The following is a 23,842-nucleotide window of genomic DNA, read 5'->3' on the forward strand; positions in this document are numbered from 1 at the left end:
TTCTTCGTCTCCGTTGTGCTCGGGCGCTCAACCCCGGTATCAGAACTTGGACCCGTCTCTGCAAGTCATCATCCGATGGCGGTGGCCGACGACACAATGGCGGTGACACACACACACACACACACAGAGAGAGAGAGAGAGAGAGAGAGAGAGAGAGAGAGAGAGAGAGAGAGAGAGAGAGGGCGGGAGGGAGAGAATTTGGTCAAACTAAAAGGACCAAAAGTGGCATTTGGCTTTAAAAGTAAGTTTAGCGCGTCGAATCCTCTCCATTTCCAAAGGAAATGCGGATCAACATTTCTTTATCGAGCTGAATGACATGTAGCATAAATAGAAATCAACGGCTAATTTTATTTTTTTTCCTTTACAAATGTGGCAACTGATTGCCTTCAATCCTAATGGAATATATCATAATTATTATTTTTACTTAATTACAATTTTTTTCCCTTTATTTTCACCCACTCACATAATTGGTTCCCCATCTTAAAATCACTTTGTTTTAGCCCTTTCACCAAAACTTTGTACTTAAAAATGTTGATTTTACATTTTTTTAAATAATATAGCATACAACATGATGATGTGGTGTGATCAAAACTTTTGAAATGACAAGAAAACCCATTAAAATTGTAGTTTTGACTTCAGTTTCGTCATTTTTCAGGTACACAAATTTGACAGAGGGACAAATTTGGGTGATTTCAAAAATGGAAGGACTAATTTTGCAAATGAATAAAAGTTGGAAGACCAAAATTGTGATTAAGCCTATTCTTTTTTATGTGAGAGATTGAATTACTTTTAAAAAATAATGAAGTATGAAATCAGTGACAAATATATTTGTCCCAACGTCACTTTTCAATGATTCATTTGCAAAAAAATATTATGACAACAATGATGTGAAAGAGAGTTAAAAGATCAAGTTTCAAATCCCAACTAAATAAAAATTGAAGTGTATAAAAAATTATAATTGATGTAGTTTTTTTTAATAACAAATGTTAATAATTAGTTATTAAATTAATATTTACTGCTTCATTTGGGTTTAACGCTGTTTTTCTTTTTTACTTCAAAGGTAGATAAAAAAAGTCTTAATGACATAAATAGTCCCTTAAATAATTATGAGATTTCAATATGATCCACTTATTAATTTTCCCTCCATTATGGTCCCATAAGTTACCTCCGTCAATCAAATAAATCCATTATGTTAAATATTGTGAGCAAAAGGTTAACATCATCCCCTTCATCATCAAACCCAAAAAATTCATCTTCTTCATCACTAAAAATTCATCATCTACATCATAAAAATCCAGAAAAGTAAAAAATTGAAAAAACTCAAAAAATTAAATATTTCCTTCTTCGCTTCATGAAAATCAATAAAAACATCCAATCAAATGGAACACAGGCCTTTTTCATAAATGGAGGGACGAAACAAAAACCCATCAAACCCCTCTAGCGTGCGAGACTTCAACAAAAACTGGCTGTACTGTATTTTTTCCAATGAAAATTTTTTAGTTCCCAAATTACCCTCGTTCATCAAGCCACTGCAATTCCAATGGATCTCTCACCTCACCACCCGCCCGACCACTCACAATCCTTCCAACCGTTGTCCTCGCCGTAAAGCAGCAACGGTGGCCGTTAAATTATTGCCGTTGTCCTCGCCGTAAAGCAGCAACGGTGGCCGTTAAATTATTGCCACCGTAAATTTGACATAATTCGCATGCATTGAAGTAGATGGGAAGCAGCCAACTTTGAGCTTCAAACAAACCCAAGAAACCAAATCAATAACTTTTTTGGATTCTACACTTCACTTGTTTGGATTCAAGCTTCAACAAATTCATTGATTCGAATTTCGATGTTAATGCTTCCTGCCACCAGTGAAGGTAAAGCCAGATCCGCAAAACTGGTTTCAGATAATCAAATCCAACATTCATAAATCAATTGAGGAGTGATTAAGTGCAGCCACTTGTTTGTGTACAAATAGAAAATATATCTCAGTAGTAGCCATTGATAATTGTGCTTCTTGAAACTTCTGGACCTAATTTTATGAAGAATTTTTTTTTTTTTTTTATTGAAATATAATATTATTGATTCTCACTTTAAATCCAAAATTAAATTATGTAGTTTTTTTTTAATGATGTTGAACTTAATCTCTGCTCACCGTAAAAAGGTAATGATGAGCTTGAATCTTGAATCATGTTGTGTTTTTTGTTTTAATTTAAGGCTAAAATATGGTTGTAGTCCCTGCAAATATGCTTCGTTTTGGTTTTAGTCCCTTTAAAAAAAATTGTTGTTTTTGGTCCCTGCAAAATATTTTGTTTTTGAAAATAGTTCCTGTAGGAACCTTTTTCAAAATCAAAAGATTTTGCAGGGACTATTTCTCTAATAAATGGGTTCAATCATCATGTGCCACGTGTGTAAATCATCACAAAAGTAGAGCAAGGGACCAAAACCAAAATGAGACATATTTGTAGGGACCAAAAATAACAATTTTTTTTACAGGGACTAAAACCAAAACAAGACATATTTGTAGGGACCAAAACCATATTTTAGCCTTAATAATTTTCACTCAAAATAATTAACTGTCAAAACTTTAAGAGTGTGTTTGGATGGAGTATTTGAGAAATTTTGAAGAATTTAGAATTCTAGGTAATTCAAATGATTCAATTAAATTGTTTTCATTCTTAAATATTATTTTTTGGATGGAGTAATAAGAAAATTTATTGTCATCATTTTTGGGTCAAATTTGAAAAATGAAATTAGGGGTCAATTTGCAAATTTCAAAAATTTTGAGGGGCCAAATTATAATTTTTGGAAAATTTGAGGGGTCAATTTGCAATTTTGTATAAATTTATTGGGATCAAGTTGAAAATTTTGGAAAGTTTGAGGACCAAAATGTAAAATTTGAAAAAATATGACAATGAATAATTTTGAAATTCTTAACTTTTAGGTTTCATTTGAATTTCCCTACATTTAACTTGAACAAAATACCTCATAAATTTCCATCATTTTGAAAATTCTTCAAACTATTATCCAAACAATGTAATTCAGCTCAAGGTATTTGAATTCCTTCAAAACATTACATTCCCTCAAAACATTCCTCCATCCAAACACACTCTAAGAGAAATATGAATTCAATGTGGGGTTAAAGATGAATCTCCAGGTGATTTGCTTGGTTTAATGTCAAAGATGGTCTGGTGATGAATAATGTCTGGACAATTTTTATGAAGTGATGAATGAAGTGTTTAATATTTTGAGTTTTTTTTCAATTTTTTACTTTTTTGGATTTTTATTATGTAGTTGATGAATTTTTCTAGGTTCAGTGATGAAGAAGATGAATTTTTCTGGGTTTGATGATGAAGGGGATATGAATGTTAACGTTTTTCCCAAAATATTTAACATAATGAATTTATTTGACCGACAGAGGTAACTTATGGGATCATAATGGGGCGAAAATTAATAAGGGGACCATATATATATTGAAATCTCATAATTATTTAAGCGACCATTTATCTAATTAAGCCTTAAAAAAACACTAATTTTTAGTTATGAAATTTTAGTAATTCTTTAGTAACATACACTTTGTTTCATATATAATTTTTATAAAAAATTATAAATAGAAACCTATGGTTATTATATATTTATTTAAAAGATATTAAAAAGTTAAATTTGACTGATCGATTAATGACAAACAATTATCTCGTATATACATTGTATCTTCCAATCACAACCTTTAATGTGTGATTTGCCACAAAAAAAAAGTAAAAACAATAAAGTGATATAGCAAAAAAAAAAAGATAAATGACAACTTCTCACTTTTTAGAATGAATGGAAATGTGTAAAAGTTTCTTTTTACATAAATAAAATGACATGCAATAAAAACTTAAATGGCCTTGGTTTGGAGAAAATTAAAAAGGAACACTAATGTGTAGGAAAATGGAAAAGTCAGTATTTCTTACAATGTTGTGATTAAATTTAACTAATTGCGCTACAAGGAACTTGACTTGTAGTGATGGGCAAAAGCCGTCACAACAGGCTAATTTTCGTGGGTATAGGTAGCAATAACATTGTCGGCTATAGTGGCCGTGCACCATACCTAACGAGTTGCATCGAAATTCTGTCGTTACTCTTTAGGAGGCATCCGCCCCAGATAAACTTCCCACCTTGCTAAAAAAAAGGGGTGAGAGGAGTAGGGTCTACCTCAGCGGCCGACGACCACAACGGAAGCGAGTTGCTTCTATTCTCATTGGGATGCATGGTTGGTTTGGCCATTGCTTTCTATTGAAAAGATGGAATTTACTGTCTCTGTTTGTGCATGTTATACCTATAGACAGTAACTTTACCTACGGTTGAGTTGTGTGTGTCTGTACAAGCTTTACCTGCAGACTAGTACTTTTACCTACAATGTTTCTAGTCGTAGGTAAAAACAAACCCCACGTTTTTTTTTTTTATGAAATCCCCCCAAAAAAAAAAATTAAACGTGAACCCCCAAATTTATTTATTATATTTTGTTAATGCCCTATATTATATTTTTATCCATCATACAAATTGGTTGGTTAATACCTGTTAAAACATTTATATTTTGTAAAAAAAATTGGTAATTAATTCCAAGCAATTAGGAACTCTTAGAGATTGTGGTTTGTTCATTGTTCATGGCTTTAGTACTCATAACATGCATAAACTGAAAAAAAAACACAGATGTTTATATGGTTCTACCCTATCAAGAACAATCCTATCATTTTCTTCATGCATACTCTTTCTTCCTTTCATGTCCCACCAAGATCAGATCATCTTCATCTTCCTCTTCTCCATCAATGAACCTTTGAATAGACCAAAAGTAATTAATAGTTAGAGAAATGGCTATTAATGATATAACTGGAAATATAATTATCACTTGTAAGGAATTAGTGGCATTTAATGTGTTGAGATGAAGTGTGTCAAGACAACTCACATGTCCTATTCTTTCAGGCCCTTTCACTTTTGAGTATGTATCGTTTTTCCAATTTGTAGAATCTTCAATGACTTGAAATATTCTGAATTTTCTACCTCTTCTATATGCTTCTTTAGCTCCTCCTACATGAAGAACATTACAAACAGTGAATTTTTAATGCAACACTAATTATTGGTTTGTCAATAATAATCTTGCATGTTTATTGTGGAGAGAGAAATAATAGAATGAAATAATAAATAGTTAAGAGTATTATTGAAAAACACATAATTTCATCAAAAATAACAAAATTTATTTGATTTCTTGGTATATGTAAATTCCTCAAAAATGACGACAAGTATTATGAAACGAAGGAAAGTATTATAATGAGAAGTTACAATTACCTCGAAAGAGTTTAGGTAATTCCTTAGCTTTGTACAAGAGTAATATAAAGCCAAACAAAATTTTTCAAAACATTATACACAGTTTCTGCATCAATTGGAGTTCTACTTAAGTTAAATATTATTCTTTCATTGTCATTCAAATCCTCATGTGCAAGCAAATTCTCAATAGTAATTTTGAAGGTTGATAGATATAATTTCAAAGATTTTACTTTCATAATACGTGTCATGATAGAATGATTAACTAAATATCTTTTGATTTCCTCAAACGATCCTTCTGATGATCAGAATCCAATCGGAATTCTTCTTCTTCTTTCGGCTTTAATAAAAGTGTAAAAACCTTTGTTCATCGTGTCGAAACGAACCTTCACATGACATTGCTAGGAAAAAATTACAGTTTCTTTCTTTCTTTGGAGGGGCACACTCCAAAATTTCTTTTGCTTTGTTTGTATCCACCTCTACTCATTTTGATTGTATAAGAAATCCAAGGAATTTCCTGCGGATACAACAAAAGCTCGATTTTAAGGTCATGACCATAATCAATTTTAAGGTCATTTAATCAGAAATGTTGCTAATTAATGGTCAAATTTTGATTTTAAATTGACTGTGAGAGTTAACTTAAAATCAGAAATCTGGAGCATCGTGCCACGATGGAGAAGCATCGCGCCACGATGGCTGAAGCAAGATTCCTGGGAAGACACTGGATTTTTCGTGCCACGATGAAGCCTCATCGCGCCACGATGGTCGCGCTGAAGATAAAAATAAAACGTATTTTCAGTTAGATTTGTTTCAGTTTTATAAGGGTTTACTTTCCACTATAAATACAGCCTTGTATCAGATGATAAAAGTGTGTAGAAAAACAAGGTTTAGACCAACAAACAAACTAGGGTTTATAGAGAATCTCTCTTGGCAACAACTCTAGGGTTGGGATTGTTTTGATTCACCTTGAACAAAACACTATTAGGATTGAGTCTCTTGGTCACGGGAAGAGGCTGGGACTTGGGTAGAATTAGGTTTGAAGACTGATTCTTGAAACTCATTATCTCTTTGTAAAGAAACTCATTCATTATAGTGGAACGGAGAGCTGCTCTCTCCCCCAGACTAGGTCATCATTAGACCGAACTGGGTAAACAAATATCTTGTGTTCTTTCTCTCTCTCTCTCCTTTAACTCTTGCTGTTTTTGTTTGGATTATTTGCTACCCGCTTGATTTGATTACTTGGTATTAATTTGCTCCACGCATCAAGTTTTTATTGGTGTGGTTTTTCTCAACGAATTCACAACAATTGGCGCCCACCGTGGGGCAAAGGTCAAATCAATAGCCAGGTATCATGGGTTCGAAGTGGGATATTGAAAAGTTCACCGGTAGTAACGACTTCGGGTTGTGGAAGGTGAAGATGAGGGCAATCTTAATTCAACAAAAGTGCGTTGAAGCACTAAAGGGAGAAGCACAGATGTCTGCACATCTGACACCTGCTGAGAAGACGGAGATGAATGATAAGGCGGTCAGCGCTATCATTCTGTGTCTTGGGGATAAGGTGTTGAGAGAAGTATCAAGGGAGGCTACTGCTGTGTCTATGTGGAATAAGCTTGATTCATTATACATGACCAAGTCTTTGGCACATAGACAGTGCCTGAAACAACAACTCTACTTTTATCGTATGGTGGAGTCAAAACCTATAATGGAGCAACTGACGGAGTTCAATAAGATTATTGATGATTTGGCGAACATAGATGTTAATCTGGAAGACGAGGATAAAGTCTTACACCTATTGTGTGCTTTACCTAGGTCCTTTGAGAATTTCAAGGATACTATGCTTTATGGCAAAGAGGGCACTATCACTTTGGAGGAAGTTCAAGCAGCTTTGAGAACCAAAGAGTTAACCAAGTTCAAAGAGTTGAAGGTTGATGATAGTGGAGAAGGCTTGAATATCTCAAGGGGGAGAAGTCACAACAAAGGAAAAGGGAAAGGCAAGAATTCCAGGTCAAAGTCTAGGTCGAAGGGTGATGGCAATAAAACACAGTACAAATGTTTTATTTGTCATAATCCAGGTCACTTTAAGAAGGATTGTCCGGAGAGAAAGGACAATGGAGGTGGAGAATCATCCGTTCAGATTGCAAGCAAAGATGAAGGTTATGAGAGTGCTGGAGCACTAACTGTGACAAGTTGGGAACCTGAAAAGAGCTGGGTCTTGGACTCTGGGTGCTCTTATCACATTTGTCCAAGAAAGGAGTACTTTGAAACGTTAGAGCTGAAAGAAGGTGGAGTAGTTCGCCTTGGTAATAATAAGGCTTGTAAAATTCAAGGTATGGGCACTATCCGACTCAAAATGTTTGATGATCGTGATTTCCTTTTGAAGAATGTGAGGTATATTCCTGAACTTAAGAGAAATTTAATATCCATAAGCATGTTTGATGGTCTAGAATTGAACGTGGTGTGATGAGAATTTCTCATGGTGCATTGGTTATGGCTAAGGGGTTTGAAATACAAGGTCTATATATTTTAGAAGGTTCTACCGTAATAGCAAATGCATCGGTTGCTAGTGTTGACACTCAGAACATAACTAAACTTTGGCATTTGAGGTTAGGTCATGTCAGTGAGAGGGGTTTGGTGGAGCTAGCTAAACAAGGTTTGCTAGGGAATGAAAAATTGAACAAGCTAGATTTCTGTGATAACTGCACATTAGGAAAACAACACAAGGTGAAGTTTGGAGTGGGGGTGCATAAATCTAGTAGGCCTTTTGAGTATGTTCATTCGGATCTTTGGGGTCCAACATCGACGAAGACTCATGGGGGAGGTTCATATTTCATGTCTATCATTGATGATTATTCTAGAAGAGTATGGGTTTACATTCTGAAGAAGAAAAGTGATGCTTTTGAAAAATTCAAGGAATGGGATACACTTGTAGAAAATCAGATTGGTACCAAACTGAAAGTGTTGAGAACTGACAATGGCTTGGAGTTTGTTTCAGAACAGTTTAATGAGTTTTGCAGGAAGAAAGGTATAAAGAGGCATAGAACCGTGGCATACACACCTCAACAGAATGGTCTTGCTGAAAGAATGAACAGGACTCTGTTGGAGCGCGTGAGGTGTATGCTGTTAGAAGCTGGATTGTCCAAGAGTTTCTGGGGAGAGGCTGTTAGTACTGCAGCATATTTGATTAACAGATGTCCATCAACAGGGATAGATCTCAAGACACCTATGGAGGTTTGGAGTGGAAGACCGGCAGACTACTCTAACTTGAAAGTCTTCGGAGCTTTAGCGTTTGCCCATGTCAGGCAAGACAAACTTGATGCTAGAGCTGTGAAGTGTATTTTCATGGGTTATCCTAAAGGTGTGAAAGGTTATAGACTGTGGAAGATGGAACCTGGAGAATCAAAATTTATTATAAGCAGGGATGTTACTTTTAATGAGACCCGCATGGGGATGAAGTGCAAAGACCTGGATACAAGCTCAGAAACGGGGACAGAGAAACTTCAGTTTGAGGTGGAGCCTATCACTGATGAAAGGGAAGAGGAGGATCAGACTCCAGTACCTGATGAGGGTGAAGGCCAAGAGATAGTGAATCCTGACTATCAGCTAGCAAGAGATAGGGAGAGGAGACACATTAATCCACCTAAGAGATACGGTTATGCTGACCTTATTTATTATGCTTTGAATGTGGCTGAAGAATTGCAAGACTCGGAACCAAAGAACTTCAGGGAGGCATTAGAAAGCAATGAAAACAAGGACTGGCTGAAGGCAATGAATGAGGAAATGCTTTCATTGGAGAAGAACCAGACTTGGAGACTTGTTTCATTACCTGAGAATCAAAGGGTAGTGGGAAGCAAGTGGGTGTTCAAGAAGAAAGAAGGTATACCAGGGGTCGAAGCACCAAGGTATAAGGCAAGACTTGTAGCGAAGGGTTTTACTCAGGTGGAAGGGATTGATTACAATGAAATCTTTTCACCGGTAGTAAAACATTGTTCTATAAGGGTACTTATGGCGATTGTTAACATGTATAATCTTGAGTTAGAACAAATGGATGTGAAGACCGCATTTCTACATGGAGAGTTGGAAGAAACTATCTATATGCAACAACTAGAAGGTTTTGTAGAAGACAATACAAAAGTGTGTTTGTTGAAGAAATCTTTGTATGGGTTGAAGCAAAGTCCAAGGCAGTGGTATCGTCGGTTTGATGAGTTCCTAGTAAAGGCTGGTTTTGTGAGAAGCAACTATGATAGTTGTGTTTACATGATGAGAAGGAATGAGAAAGTCATTCTCTATCTTCTCCTTTATGTAGATGATATTCTTATGGCAAGTTCTGACATGCAAGAGATTCAGAAGCTTAAGGAAAAATTGAATGATGAATTTGAGATGAAGGATCTTGGTAATGCAAAGAAGATACTTGGTATGGATATCATAAGGGACCAGAACAAAGGTGAGTTGTTCTTATCTCAGCAGGGGTACTTGAGGAAAGTGGTGGAGCGGTTCAGAATGAAAGATTCTAAAGTCGTTAGCACTCCTCTTGGTCACCACACTAAGCTATCTATAAAGCAGTGTCCTAAATCCGATGAAGAGAAAAGCAAGATGGAGGGTACTCCCTATGCAAGTGGGGTTGGAAGCATCATGTATGGTATGGTTTGTAGTAGACCGGACTTATCCTACGCAATCAGTGTGATAAGTCGGTTTATGGCAAATCCGGGTCAAATGCACTGGCAAGCTTTGAAGTGGGTTCTGAGATATTTGAATGGATCTTTGAGAGGTGGTCTAAGGTATACAAGGTCACAACCAGGTAGGGATGCTTTGGAGGGATATGTAGATGCGGACTATGCAGGTAACGTAGACACTAGAAAATCTTTGTCAGATTTTGTGTTTACATTGTTCGGTACAGCGGTAACTTGGAAGGCAAATCAACAATCAGTTGTAGCTCTTTCAACAACTCAAGCAGAGTACATAGCCCTTGTTGAAGGGGTCAAGGAAGCCATATGGTTGAAAGGTATGATTGGAGAAATGGGGATTAGTCAAGGATGTGTGAAGATACATTGTGATAGCCAAAGTGCCATTCATTTGGCAAATCATCAGGTGTATCATGAGAGGACAAAGCACATTGACATTCGTTTGCACTTCGTCAGAGACATGATTGAGACTAAGGAGATCATGGTAGAGAAAGTGGCATCGGAAGACAATCCAGCAGACATGTTCACCAAATCATTACCAAGATCAAGATTCAAGCATTGCTTGGACTTGATAAACTTCATTGAAGCATAGATGAAGGATTGGAGAGAGCAGCAAGGTGATTGATGGTTAAACTGGCATCATCGCTGATTTGAAGTCAAGGTGGAGAATTGTGAGAGTTAACTTAAAATCAGAAATCTGGAGCATCGTGCCACGATGGAGAAGCATCGCGCCACGATGGCTGAAGCAAGATTCCTGGGAAGACACTGGATTTTTCGTGCCACGATGAAGCCTCATCGCGCCACGATGGTCGCGCTGAAGATAAAAATAAAACGTATTTTCAGTTAGATTTGTTTCAGTTTTATAAGGGTTTACTTTCCACTATAAATACAGCCTTGTATCAGATGATAAAAGTGTGTAGAAAAACAAGGTTTAGACCAATAAACAAACTAGGGTTTATAAAGAATCTCTCTTGGTAACAACTCTAGGGTTGGGATTGTTTTGATTCACCTTGAACAAAACACTATTAGGATTGAGTCTCTTGGTCACGAGAAGAGGCTGGGACTTGGGTAGAATTAGGTTTGAAGACTGATTCTTGAAACTCATTATCTCTTTGTAAAGAAACTCATTCATTATAGTGGAACGGAGAGCTGCTCTCTCCTCCAGACTAGGTCATCATTAGACCGAACTGGGTAAACAAATATCTTGTGTTCTTTCTCTCTCTCTCTCCTTTAACTCTTGCTGTTTTTGTTTGGATTATTTGCTACCCGCTTGATTTGATTACTTGGTATTAATTTGCTCCACGCATCAAGTTTTTATTGGTGTGGTTTTTCTCAACGAATTCACAACATTGACCATAACATCATAAATGTAAAAATGTATAAAGTCGTTAATAAAGTCATGGACTATAAAATAGACATCCTTAGGGAATACCAAATTCGATTCCCAAGGGAATAACGCTTGACCAGTGCGCATGTCTCTACGTATGAGCTGAATTAGTCGCTCATCATTAAATGACAAGCACCAATAAAATTCACACACACACACACCTATCATATTTCAAGTAAAGATATCCAACCTAACAAAATCGATATTATCGGTTAAAAAATACTTACAAACAAAATTAACCAAATGAAATTTAATACTTTTATTTTTGACAAAAAAATTAAAACTTATATTTTCAAATCAACACTTTCCCCTTGTACCTATGTTAGAATGGCGACATGACCAAGACAAATATATTAGAATGACGCCAATTGTACAAGCATTACACTATTTGATTAACAAGCTACTAATACTATTCCTACAATGCAACACAAGATACATAGCTGTTTTTTGTTTTTTTTAAAAGCCGGAATTTCATTGTTTTAATCATCCCTTCCTTAATAATCCAACACACCCTCTAATATGTTCATTGTAAATCATCTGGCTTCAAATTAACATGATTTGAATATGAAGTTTCTTTAGCTGGCCTTGGCCTGCCTTTGTTTTTTCAACTTTTTTTTTCTTAGGTATTTCTTCCCTATATATATTTTCACCTTTTGGTTATATATCTCATAACATATTAGCATTAATTCTTCGTACCAAAATTTTCTAATTTACAACCATGGCCATCAATACCTCAAGGACTCAAATCCTTTTCATTACCATCATTTCCTTCCTTATTTTAGCTCAAAATGTAAACTCAGCTGCATTCACAGTCTCAAATTTTGACCCATACAAAACAAACATTGAACTCGAAGGCAACGCCTTCATTTCAGACGGGTCTATCCATCTCACAAATGTCATCCCAAACAGCGCTGGTAGAGCCTCTTGGGGTGGACCAGTGCGTCTTTGGGACGCAGATACCGGTAACCTCGCCGGTTTCACTTCAGTCTTTTCTTTCGAAGTTGCACCTGCCGGCCCCGGACTCATTGGAGATGGAATTACCTTCTTCATTGCACCATTCAATTCTCACATCCCGAAAAATTCGAGTGGTGGATTCCTTGGACTATTCAACGCGGAAACTGCTTTGAATACGTACCAAAATCGAATTGTTGCCGTTGAATTTGATTCCTTTGGTGGAAATAGTGGTGGAAATCCTTGGGATCCCGCGTATCCCCATGTTGGCATTGATGTGAACTCTATTGCTTCGGTAACAACAGCGCCATGGAAAACCGGAAGTATTTTGACTGGTTTCAATGCAATTGCTTTTGTGAACTATGAACCCGTGGAAAAAAATTTAAGTGTTGTGGTAAGATACCCTGGAGGAAATTTTGTGAATGGAACTTCAAACAGTGTCTCCTTTATTATTGATTTAAGGACTGTGTTACCTGAATGGGTTAGAATTGGGTTTTCTGGTGCAACTGGACAATTGGTTGAATTGCACAAGATTCTTTCTTGGACTTTTAAGTCAAGCTTCCAGTGATGTGGTTACAAGCTCACAAGATAATGTGTTTTAATTTTCAGAATAATGTTGGTGATTTGATTTGTTTGCACTGAACTATATAATGCTTATTATTATTATTATGATACCGTGTGATGCAAGGTATATTCATAAAAAATATATATTATCAATTACAATATTTTTATTGAATAAATCAGGACTGAGAACTTTATAACCTCTCCCTCAATTCCTAGTGCAAAGCTTCCTAATTAATTTTACGGATGAGCGATGCTAAACAAAGCGAATTTTTTTATCGCGGAAACTTCACGAGTGTGTTAATTTTTAATTGCAACAGCCTTAACCTTTGACCTGGCCGGTAAACACGGTAGATTGGTATTAAATGGCTAATCACAAAATGCCACATAATGTCGTGAATGGTATTTTCGCTACACACAACATTTCCCTTTACGAATTCACAAGATTCATCTCCAAAATATGCATGGATGCGACAAGGGACGGTCTAGGTTTCGTGGGGCTCAAGAAAAATCGTTAAAACAAAGAAATACCTAACATCACTTTAACTTAAACTCGAGTCTCCCTATCATAAGAATAAAACACATTAAAACAACAATTCATCTTAATTTTATATAACACACATTAGCTAACATCACTAGTAGGTTTTTCAAATTTAAGAAGCCACTGTTCGTCAGGGTGAGTGGATGGGTGGGGAAAGGCAAGTCTATGAGGAAGCACGTAGATTCGAGGAGAGAAAGGCGCCCATGGTGATGTAATCGGTGATGTTGAAGGTGAGGATGATGTGGAATTAGGCGGCGAGATTGTAGAATTTGTTGGGAATGATTGAGTCAAGACAACCAACCACGAAAGGAAGATGTGTTATTTGTCTGGTGTGGGTTCAAAGTTCCACGTTAAATGGAAAATTGGATGTTGGAAAACATATGAGAGGACCCACGCGCATAATGATTTGAGGTTTTTGAAAAAGATATGATATCCAACGTCACTTGTATGGTTACTCCTAGTCCAATGCATTGTTCCCCCGACTCCCCTCACGACCCAGCAATGGAAATCACTCATTGCATCATAGCTTGAGGGTGCAAGTGACCATCAATTACTTGTGTTCATACATGTCCGTCCATAATAATAGAAAGGTTTTGACACTTTTGCAGGTATGGAAATCATATTCTCATATAAGCATTATATCTTAGAATGGAAATCCTAACATAACGTAATAATGAATAAACCATCAATTTAGTCCTTACCTTCACTTTCACTCTATTTTAATCTCAAAACTATTTAAGTATAATTAGTCTTTAAATAGGAAACCTACCAATTAAGTCTCTGAAATATATGAAAATTCGTCAATAGTCTCTAAAATTTTAACATCAAGAACTATATAATGACGGATTTCATATAATTTAAGGAGTACTTATTATATTTATATAGCTAAGAGACTAAATTGGAGATCATACACAACAAGAAAACATGATACTACTCGCAAACATTACTGATGGCCTAAATCCCTAGAAAATTCCAACATTTTTTTTGTTCTTTGTAGTGGCCAACCGGAAATATGTATGGAAAACCAAATGTTTTTGCTTGTTCATAGCGGTTTTTTAGTAGCAATTTCGGCAGGTGTATTTAAAACTTGTTATTTTGCTTCGGTTTCAGCTGCCGGTAATTTTGCGGCAGTTCAAAACCGCCGTTAAATACTCAATGTTTTAAAAGTTTCAAATTTGGAAACATTAATCACTGGAAATGTGGGATTCTAGGTGCTTTTTGTAGTGTGATCATTTACTTGACTTCCCTGTTGTAACACATTCTGGTGCTAAGTATCCCATTGTTCCTGCCAAAACAGTTGTATGATAACCAAGTTCATGATCTACTAGTCATGCAAGACCAAAATCACCAAGTTTGGCATTGAATTTGCATCTAACATTACATTGCTTGACTTAATATCTCTATGCACCACACATTGGTACTGTATTTGGACTTATTCTAGTATAACATAGGTATCTACAAAGGTGTTTAGAAAACCTTATAAAAATAGTTTATAATATGTCTATTTGGACAGACTCTATAGTCTAGAGTAACATAAGTACTTACAAAATGTTTAGGTAAATTTATAAAACTATTTTATGACAATTCAATGATTTACATTTTTGTTATATAGGTTCTCCATAAGATGTGTTTATAGTCAACTTTTAGAGCGGGAAGAGTCTCATGATTTATGTTTTATGGTTTATCAATTAAAATCGTTCAAAATCGACTAGATTCTTCAAAATAACATGATTTGAATAGGAAGTTTCTTTAGCTGGCCATGGCCTGCCTTTGTTCAACTTTTTTTTTTAGGTATTTCTTCTCCTATAAATATTTTCACATTTTGGTTATATATCTCATAATATATTGGCATTAATTCTAAGTGCCAAATTCACTAATTTAGAACCATGGCAATCAATACTTCAAGGACTCAAATCCTTTTCATTACCATCATTTCCTTCCTTATTTTAGCTCAAAATGTAAACTCAGCTGCATTCACAGTCTCAAATTTTGACCCATACAAAACAAGCATTGAACTCGAAGGCAACGCCTTCATTTCAAACGGGTCCATCCATCTCACAAATGTCGTCCCAAATAGCGCTGGTAGAGCCTCTTGGGGTGGACCAGTGCGTCTTTGGGACGCACATACCGGTGACCTTGCCGGCTTCACTTCCGTCTTTTCTTTTGTAGTTGCACCTACCGGCCCCGGACTCTTTGGAGATGGAATTACCTTCTTCATTGCACCATTCAACTCTCACATCCCGAAAAATTCGAGTGGTGGATTCCTTGGACTATTCAACGCGGAAACTGCTTTGAATACATACCAAAATCGAATCGTTGCCGTTGAATTTGATTCCTTTGGTGGAAATCCTTGGGATCCAGTGTATCCCCATGTTGGCATTGATGTGAACTCTATTGCTTCAGTAACAACAGCTCCATGGAAAACCGGAAGTGTTGCGAATGGTTTCACCGCAATTGCTTTTGTGAATTACGAGCCTGTGGAGAAAAACTTAAGTGTTGTGGTAAGATACCCTGGAGGCAATTTTGTGAATGGAACTTCTAGCAGTGTCTCATTTATCATTGATTTGAGGAGTGTGTTACCTGAATGGGTTAGAATTGGGTTTTCTGGTGCAACTGGACAATTAGTTGAATTGCACAAGATTCTTTCATGGACTTTTAAGTCAAGCTTCCAGTAATGTGGTTGCAAGCTCACAAGATAATGTGTTTTAATTTTCAGAATAATGTTGGTGATTTGATTTGTTTGCACTGAACTATATAATGCTTATTATTATTATGATACCGTGCAATGCAAGGTATTGAATAAAAAATATATAATATTCATAAAAAATATATATTATCAATTACAATATTTTTATTGAATAAATCAGGACTGAGAACTTTATAAACTCTCCCTCAATTCCTAGTGCAAAGCCTCCTAATTAATTTTACGGATGAGAACTGCTAAACAAAGCGAATTTTTTTATCGCGGAAACTTCACGAGTGTGTTAATTTTTAATTGCAACAGCCTTAATCTTTAACCTGGCCGGAAAACACGGTAGATTGGTATTAAATGGCTAATCACAAAATGCCACATAATGTCGTGAATTGTATTTTCGCTACACACAACATTTCCCTTTACGGATTCACAAGATTCATCTCCAAAATATGGATGGATGCGACAAGGGACGGTCTAGGTTTCGTTGTGCTCAATAAAAATCGTTAAAACAAAGAAATACCTAACATCACTTTAACATAAATTGGAGTCTCCCTATCATAAGAATAAAACACATTAAAACAACAATTCATGTTTTTAATTTTATATAATACACATTAGCTAACATCACTAGTAGGTTTTTCAAATTTAAGAACCCATGGTTGGTCAGGGTGAGTGGATGGGTGGGGAAAGGCAAGTCTATGAGGGAGCACGTAGATTCGAGGAGAGAAAGGCGCCCATGGTGATGTAATCGGTGATGTTGAAGGTGAGGATGATGTGGAATTAGGCGGCGAGATTGTAGAATTTGTTGGGAATGATTGAGTCAAGACAACCAACCACCAAAGGAAGATGTGTTATTTGTCTAGTGTGGGTTCAAAGTTCCACGTTAAATGGAAAATTGGATGTTGGGAAACATATGAGAGGACCCACGCGCATATTGATTTGGGGTTTTTGAAAAAGATATGATATCCAACGTCACTTGTATGGTTACACTTAGTCCAATGCATTGTTCCCCTGACTCCCCTCACGACCCAGCAATGGAAATCACTCATTGCATCATAGCTTGATTATTAAAGGGACCGATGTGTCAACGGTGGTGCAAGTGTACATCCATGCAAAAGCTTTCTCTTGAGGGTGAGTAGTATGCTCAAATGAATAAATGTAGTGTGAATAACCTCGAGGCTCCCTCTTTGATGGGAAAATAAAACATAAATATATATATGGTAACACACAAATGCGCAGCGGAAATAAAATTTCTCAAACTTGCAAGAATCTATGAGGAGCTACAACAAATAAATGGCAGCATTGAAAGCAAATAAAAGATACAAGTGAACACCGAAATTTTAATGTGGAAAACCCCTCAATGTAAGGGTAAAAACCACGAGTCGTCCAAACCAATTAAAGGTAAATGTTTCATTTTGCGTTTGGCTGAGACCTTCACGGGTATTTTCGTCTGTTCACGCCAAAATTTGTTGAGTCAGACTGCCACTTCAACTAGCAGTGACGTGATAGTAATTAACTGGGTTGAGGGACCAATTTTTAAATGATTAAATTTTGCAGTGACTGTTTGAAATGATTAGTAAATTCAGGGACCAAGTTTCAAATGACCCCTATTTGCAGGGACTAAAGGTATATATATGTCTTTTTATGAGGACCAAATTGCAAGCTCTCTTTCATTTAATCTCTCTCCTTTTTCACTGCATCCCTCCTTGTTTTATAATAAGTTGTTTTGTCATTTTCACACATGTTAACAAATGTAGTTAATTTTGTATTCAAAACATAAATTATGATTAATTTTATAAATTTATCCCTTATTAATGATATGAGAAAGAGAGTTTATTAGTGGGTATGATAAAATTATCCTTTGTAGTGAAGAATTCCCTTAATTAGTGATATATCTGGTGGAAATTTTCGTCAATAATGCAAATCTGCATAAACATTAGGGATTATTCCGTCAGTAATTACTAACAAAGCATTATTGAGGAATTATTTCGTCAGTAATGAAGATGTATTTCTAACAAAGCATTATTGGGGGATTGTTCTGATCTGTTAGTGATTGCAGTTTTGACAAAATTCCAAACCTCTCAAATTGCAATTTGGACAAAGACAAAATTTCAATCCTCTCAATTATAATTTTTCACACTGAAAAATGGCGAATTCTCAATTACAGCTTTGAGCAGAAAGTTGCAAACCCTATCTCAATTACAATTTTCACACAGAAAAATTACAAACTCCCTCAAGACACATAACTACACTAGCTCCAAATACACCTAAGAGACTAGAGAACTCAAGTGCACCTAGGTGACTAGAGATATTATGTTGATAATAACTCATATAAAACTTTTATAATAACTCACTACCTCTTTTATTCTTCTCACTATTCAACCTGAGACTTGGACGAATACTCACTTTAACACAAAGGTATGTCATTAAAATCATAACATGACCATCAATTACTTGTGTTCATACATGTCCATAATAATAGAAAGGTTTTGACACTTTTGCAAGTATGGAAATCATATTCTCACATAAGTATTATATCTTAGAATGGAAATCCTAACATAACGTAATAATGAATAAACCATCAATTTAGTCCTTACCTTCACTTTCTCTCTATTTTAATCTCAAAACTATTTAGGTATAATTAGTCATTAAATAGGAACCTATCAATTTAGTCTCTGAAATATATGAAAATTCGTAAATAGTCTCTAAAATTTTAACATCAAGAACTATGTAATGACGGATTTCATATACTTTAAGGAGTACTTAATTATTATATTTATATAGCTAAGAGACTAAATTGAAGATCATACACAAAAAGAAAACATGATACTACCTGCAAATGTTACCGACGGCCAAAAGCCCTAGAAAATTCGGGCGGTTTTTTGTTCTTTGCGGTGGCCAAAACTGCCGGAAATATGTATGGAAAACAAAATGTTTTTGCTTGTTTGTAGTGGGTTTTTGTAAAAGTTGTTACTTTGCTTCGGTATCGGCTGCCACTAATTTTGCGGCGGTTCAAAACCGCCGTTAAATGCTCACTGTTCCAAAAGTTTCAAATTTCAAAACATTAACCACTGAAAATGTAGCTTTCTAGGTGTTTTTTGTAGTGTGATTAAGCAGTTGATGTGGTACTATATAAGAAGATCAATGTAAGGTCATATGTAATTAAGTATTCTCAATAAAGCATCATCAAGCCTTGTCAGTAGAGTAGAATAAATTTTCACTTGAGAATGTATCAAATTTATAATACCCAAGAAAATGTTTCCCTTAAAATTAAATATATATATATATATACCTAAGAAAATGTTAATTACTTCGGTTACATAATATATCAAAAGGAACAAGCTTTTGAGTCACAACAGAAATAAGTATATAGTTGCCAGAGAGCATGTGAAAAAATTACATGAAATGGTGCAAAGATTGGCAAACAAAGCTATAAAGATTGACCTAATTATAAAGAATTTAAGTAATTTACATAAAATGGATGAGTTCAACTTCAAACTTTATTTTGCTACATCACAAGCCAAATACACACTTACATAAAAAAAATTAAAAATTAAAACTTCATTCCTACAATAGAGATTTTCTAGATCCTGCTGAAATTGATGAATAAGTAGAGGATCCTTTTGTTGTGTTTGTAAGACCATCTGAAGTATATGAAAATCTACACATTTCCATAGGAGGTGCAAAGTACATAGGCACTGGCAATTTTGAAGGAAGACTTGGCAAAGGAGCTTCAAAATTCAAAACATTAATCACTTGTCTTATAGAAGGCCTCATAGTAAAATCTGGATGACAACACCATAACCCTACTACCATCAAGCATTCCATTTTCCTTTCATCAAATTCCAAATTTAATCCTCTATCAACTCCTTCAAATAATTCACCTTTTCCATATAACTCCCAAACCCATTCCACAAGCCTAATTTTCTTAGCCTCTTCATTTGACTCAATAGATCTTCTACCACATGTGATTTCAAGTGCAACAACACCAAAACTATAAACATCAGATTCTTTACTTGATTTCCCTGTTGTAACACATTCAGGTGCTAAGTATCCCATTGTGCCTGCCAAAACAGTTGTTTGAGAACCAAGTTCATGATCTACTAGTCTTGCAAGACCAAAATCACCAAGTTTAGCATTGAAATTTGCATCTAACATTACATTACTTGACTTAATATCTCTATGCACTACACATTGTTCCCACTCTTCATGTAAATAAAGAAGAGATGATGCTATACCTAATGCTATTTTGTACCTTACACTCCAAGTAAGCATCACCCCTTTACCAAATAGATGATAATCAAGACTTCCATTAGGCATGTATTCATAAACAAGTAAAAGCTCACTTTTTTCATGACACCAACCTAAGAGTTGAACCAAATTTCTATGTCTTAGCTTGCTTATTATTCTTACTTCTGATATGTATTCCTTTTTCCCTTGTCTTGACCCTTTTGAAACCCTCTTCACAGCCACTTCTAATTTGTTGTTTTTTTCAAGTAAACCTTTGTAAACACCTCCAAATCCACCTTCTCCAAGCTTTCCTTTTTCATCGAAACCATTTGTTGAATTGCTTAGTTCTTTGTAAGTGAACCTTTTTGGACCAGTTCCTCTCTCGAATTCATCTTCATCGATAGAAGCGTCAAAATCTCTATTATTGTCCCTTTCTCCCTTATTTATCACTTTTCTTTTTCTCCAAAAAGTGAACCATAACAAACCTACCAAACAAGTTAAAGAACCAAAACCAACACTTAAACCAACTCCTAAACCAACCTTGATGTTTTTTCCATTACCACTTTTCAAACTTGAATTGAAAGACCAAGTTAGAATGTTGTGTATTTCAATCCATTGACCTGTAGCAGCAGAAAAACCAATCCTAACATATTCTGGCAAAACTTCACTCAAATCAATATTATATGAAAGAGTAGAGTTTTCATGAAAAGTTGGATTATTAACATAAGTAAGAAAAACAGAAAGGTTTTTTGTAGTTGAGTTATATGATATCCAAGCATTCGCAACCGCACCGGTTTTTATGCTACTCTTCCAAGAAACATTTTGAACCGATTGAATCGAATTAACATTGATTCCAACATGATCAGAATTTGGATCCCAATCATTCCTATAACTATCAAATTCAACAGCTACTATTTGGTTTTTGCTAGTATTGAGTGCAGATTCCTTACTGAATAAACCAAGGTAACCACCTGCTGAATTCTCTGGGATATCTGATTGAAACGGAGCCATGAAGAACGATAGACCGTCACCAAACAGCGATAAATTAACAGCTCTCATAATAAAGGTGAAATGTGTTGTGAAATCAGTGAGCTCTTTTGTTTCTTTATCATAAAGCTTCAAAGGTTGATCAAACGAAGCGCGGCCGACGCTTCTTGTGATAGGGCCATCAAGTTGGTTTTTTGTTAGCTGAAGAACATTGTTTGAGGAAAATGCATCACCTTGGAATTTTATTAGATATAGGTTTGATTGGAAGCTAGTGAAGTTAAAGGAAATTGAGTGTGCAGGATTGAAAAACGCATAGAACAAAGTGAAAATTATGATTAACATGGAAAATGAGGTGTTCTTGGTTTGATTATTGTATGAAGCATAGGTGAAGATAGCCATGGATGGAAGGTAGAGAAGGAATTGAAGCAAACAATGATGGTGTTGTTGTCAAAGTTTAGCTCAACTATATGCAACGTTGAGTTCAATGCTTTATTAATTAAATTGATTTAATTAAAAGTAGTGACATTAGCATATTTATTAATAAATGTTCTCAGTATAGTTGGTAATTAATTGGAACAAAATACAAATGGAAGAGTCTCAATAATTGGTACAGTATTTGGACTTACTCTAGTATAACATAAGTATCTACAAAGGTGTTTAGAAAAACTTATAAAAATAGTTTATAATATGTATAAAGTTGGACATACTCTATAGTAACATAAGTATTTACAAAATGTTTTAGTTAAACTTATAAAACTATTTTATGTTAAGTGATGTGACCAAGTAGAGTATTGTTTTTTAATAAATAATAAAAGTCATCTGAACTTGCAATGCAGGACATAAAAGACAAATACAAAAAGTTAGCATTCATAACTAATCATAGTACATAAAGTTTTTTATTTTAATTTCTTATATTTATTGCTTTTCCATTTGGAAAATAATTTCAAATATTTTAATACAGATAATTAATTGAATTAGTCCAACTCTCACTAATATTTTCTGAGAGCAAATGCTCAATCGGCCGGCACATTGTTTTTATTATATATTTGAAGACATTGTCAAATTGACATATTTAATGAGATAAAAGGAACAAGACAAAGTGTATATACTTTGGCAAGTTAATCTGACACAACAAGAAGATACAGTTGTAAGATCAGAGATGGGATATACCAAACATGTAATGCTGGTGCCGGCTATATCCTCAGAATATTCAACAATGCATTATCCAAAAAAAATTAAAGATGAGAAAATAATGTTTTCTTAAAGAAGGATATTTTCAAAGTCGAATATATTTCAAAAACTATACAACAAATTTTTATTTTTGATTTGAATAAACTGTTTGCAATGTTTGGATATATGCAATAAATTGGATATACTATTATCCGGTCGCAAATATAAGTTCAAAGATACATTTGTTTGATCTAAATTTAGACCAAATATATTCTTTTTTTGACAAAATTTAGACCAAATATATATTTTTTTTTTATTTAAATATATGATGGGAAGGAAATAGAAATATAGGGTTTTTATGATTTGCTTGAATCTAGAAGTCACATATTTACCCTAGCCAGCTTGTTCAACTATACTGTAGTATAATCGAAATTCAAACAGTCGAGGTTAGTTTTTTATTTGATCGGTTGAACTTGTTTCTCCAATTTTAAAATCATTAATCATCTAAATATAAATTATTTCATTTAATAATATATATATATATATATATATATAATACTTAACATCTTTCCTATCAAAAACAAAAAAAAAACTTAACATCTTCATTTTTTTCCTCAACAAAAAACATCTTGTTTTTAATTTTTTTTAGAGGTACATCTTGATATTAACATCATTTTATTTCTCCAAAGTTTTTATTTAAGAAACAGAACAAAAACAGCAAATTGGCATTGCTGGGTTAACACCCTGGTTGAATAAAATGTAATATTTTTGTCTTAAACTCTCGTATGAAAATCACATTACTCCTTGACAAAATTAGGTCAAGCCAAATGCATCACGTACTCGGTACTCTTTGATTGCTTTTGTCTAAAACTCTAATATGAAAATTACATTAGTCTCAATTGTACATGTGCTCAGTAGGCATGGCAATGGGGCGGGGTGGTGACGGGTTTTACCTTCCCGTCCCTATACCCTACTCTCGAATACTTATCCGTTACCCTACCCATACCCAACGGGGATGAGAAATGAAATATAATCCTCATCCACGACGGGTTCAGGTATGCCGCCCCATCCCCATTCTTGAAATGTATAATTATTTTACTAAAAATAAAAGAATTTCTCAGGCCCGAACACAATGTTATAATGCATTATTTAGGAATGAGACGATGTCGATCGATTACTATGGTGATGGAGAAGAGAGAGGTCAAAAGTGTGAGATATGGAAGGAGATAAGAGAGAACTATGATAAGTGAGTGTCATCTGAAATACTGAGACTATGACTGTGTGAGTGAAATGATTTAGAATTTCGGTTTCTATTTATATAAAAGGGGTAATATATTTATTTTCTACAT

General features: G+C 34.9%; 3 protein-coding genes across 3 annotated transcripts; 2 read left to right on the forward strand and 1 right to left on the reverse strand.

Moving 5' to 3' along the window:
- Positions 1–12,050: 12,050 nt before the first annotated feature.
- Positions 12,051–13,065, forward strand: LOC11430870 (lectin 7-like). Its single transcript, NM_001424910.1, has one exon. It carries the CDS (start codon positions 12,077–12,079, stop codon positions 12,875–12,877), a length of 801 nt encoding a protein of 266 aa, NP_001411839.1. The 5' UTR covers positions 12,051–12,076; the 3' UTR covers positions 12,878–13,065.
- Positions 13,066–15,297: 2,232 nt separating this feature from the next.
- On the forward strand, positions 15,298–16,086 carry LOC11430871 (lectin 7-like). Its single transcript, XM_003628823.3, has one exon. The coding sequence runs from the start codon at positions 15,298–15,300 to the stop codon at positions 16,084–16,086; it is 789 nt and encodes a 262-aa protein (XP_003628871.1).
- Positions 16,087–19,523: 3,437 nt separating this feature from the next.
- On the reverse strand, positions 19,524–21,748 carry LOC11430872 (L-type lectin-domain containing receptor kinase IX.1). The gene has a single exon (XM_003628824.4). It carries the CDS (start codon positions 21,720–21,722, stop codon positions 19,674–19,676), a length of 2,049 nt encoding a protein of 682 aa, XP_003628872.1. The 5' UTR covers positions 21,723–21,748; the 3' UTR covers positions 19,524–19,673.
- Between the last annotated feature and the right edge of the window lie 2,094 nt (positions 21,749–23,842).

The sequence above is a fragment of the Medicago truncatula genome, chromosome 8, assembly GCF_003473485.1.
Source record: "Medicago truncatula cultivar Jemalong A17 chromosome 8, MtrunA17r5.0-ANR, whole genome shotgun sequence".
In the NCBI taxonomy this organism is placed as follows: domain Eukaryota; kingdom Viridiplantae; phylum Streptophyta; class Magnoliopsida; order Fabales; family Fabaceae; genus Medicago; species Medicago truncatula.

Coding starts and splice junctions, on each gene's coding strand:
- LOC11430870 (NM_001424910.1), top strand. CDS start 12,077: ATGGCCATCAATACCTCAAGGACTCAAATCCTTTTCATTACCATCATT.
- LOC11430871 (XM_003628823.3), top strand. CDS start 15,298: ATGGCAATCAATACTTCAAGGACTCAAATCCTTTTCATTACCATCATT.
- LOC11430872 (XM_003628824.4), bottom strand. CDS start 21,722: ATGGCTATCTTCACCTATGCTTCATACAATAATCAAACCAAGAACACC.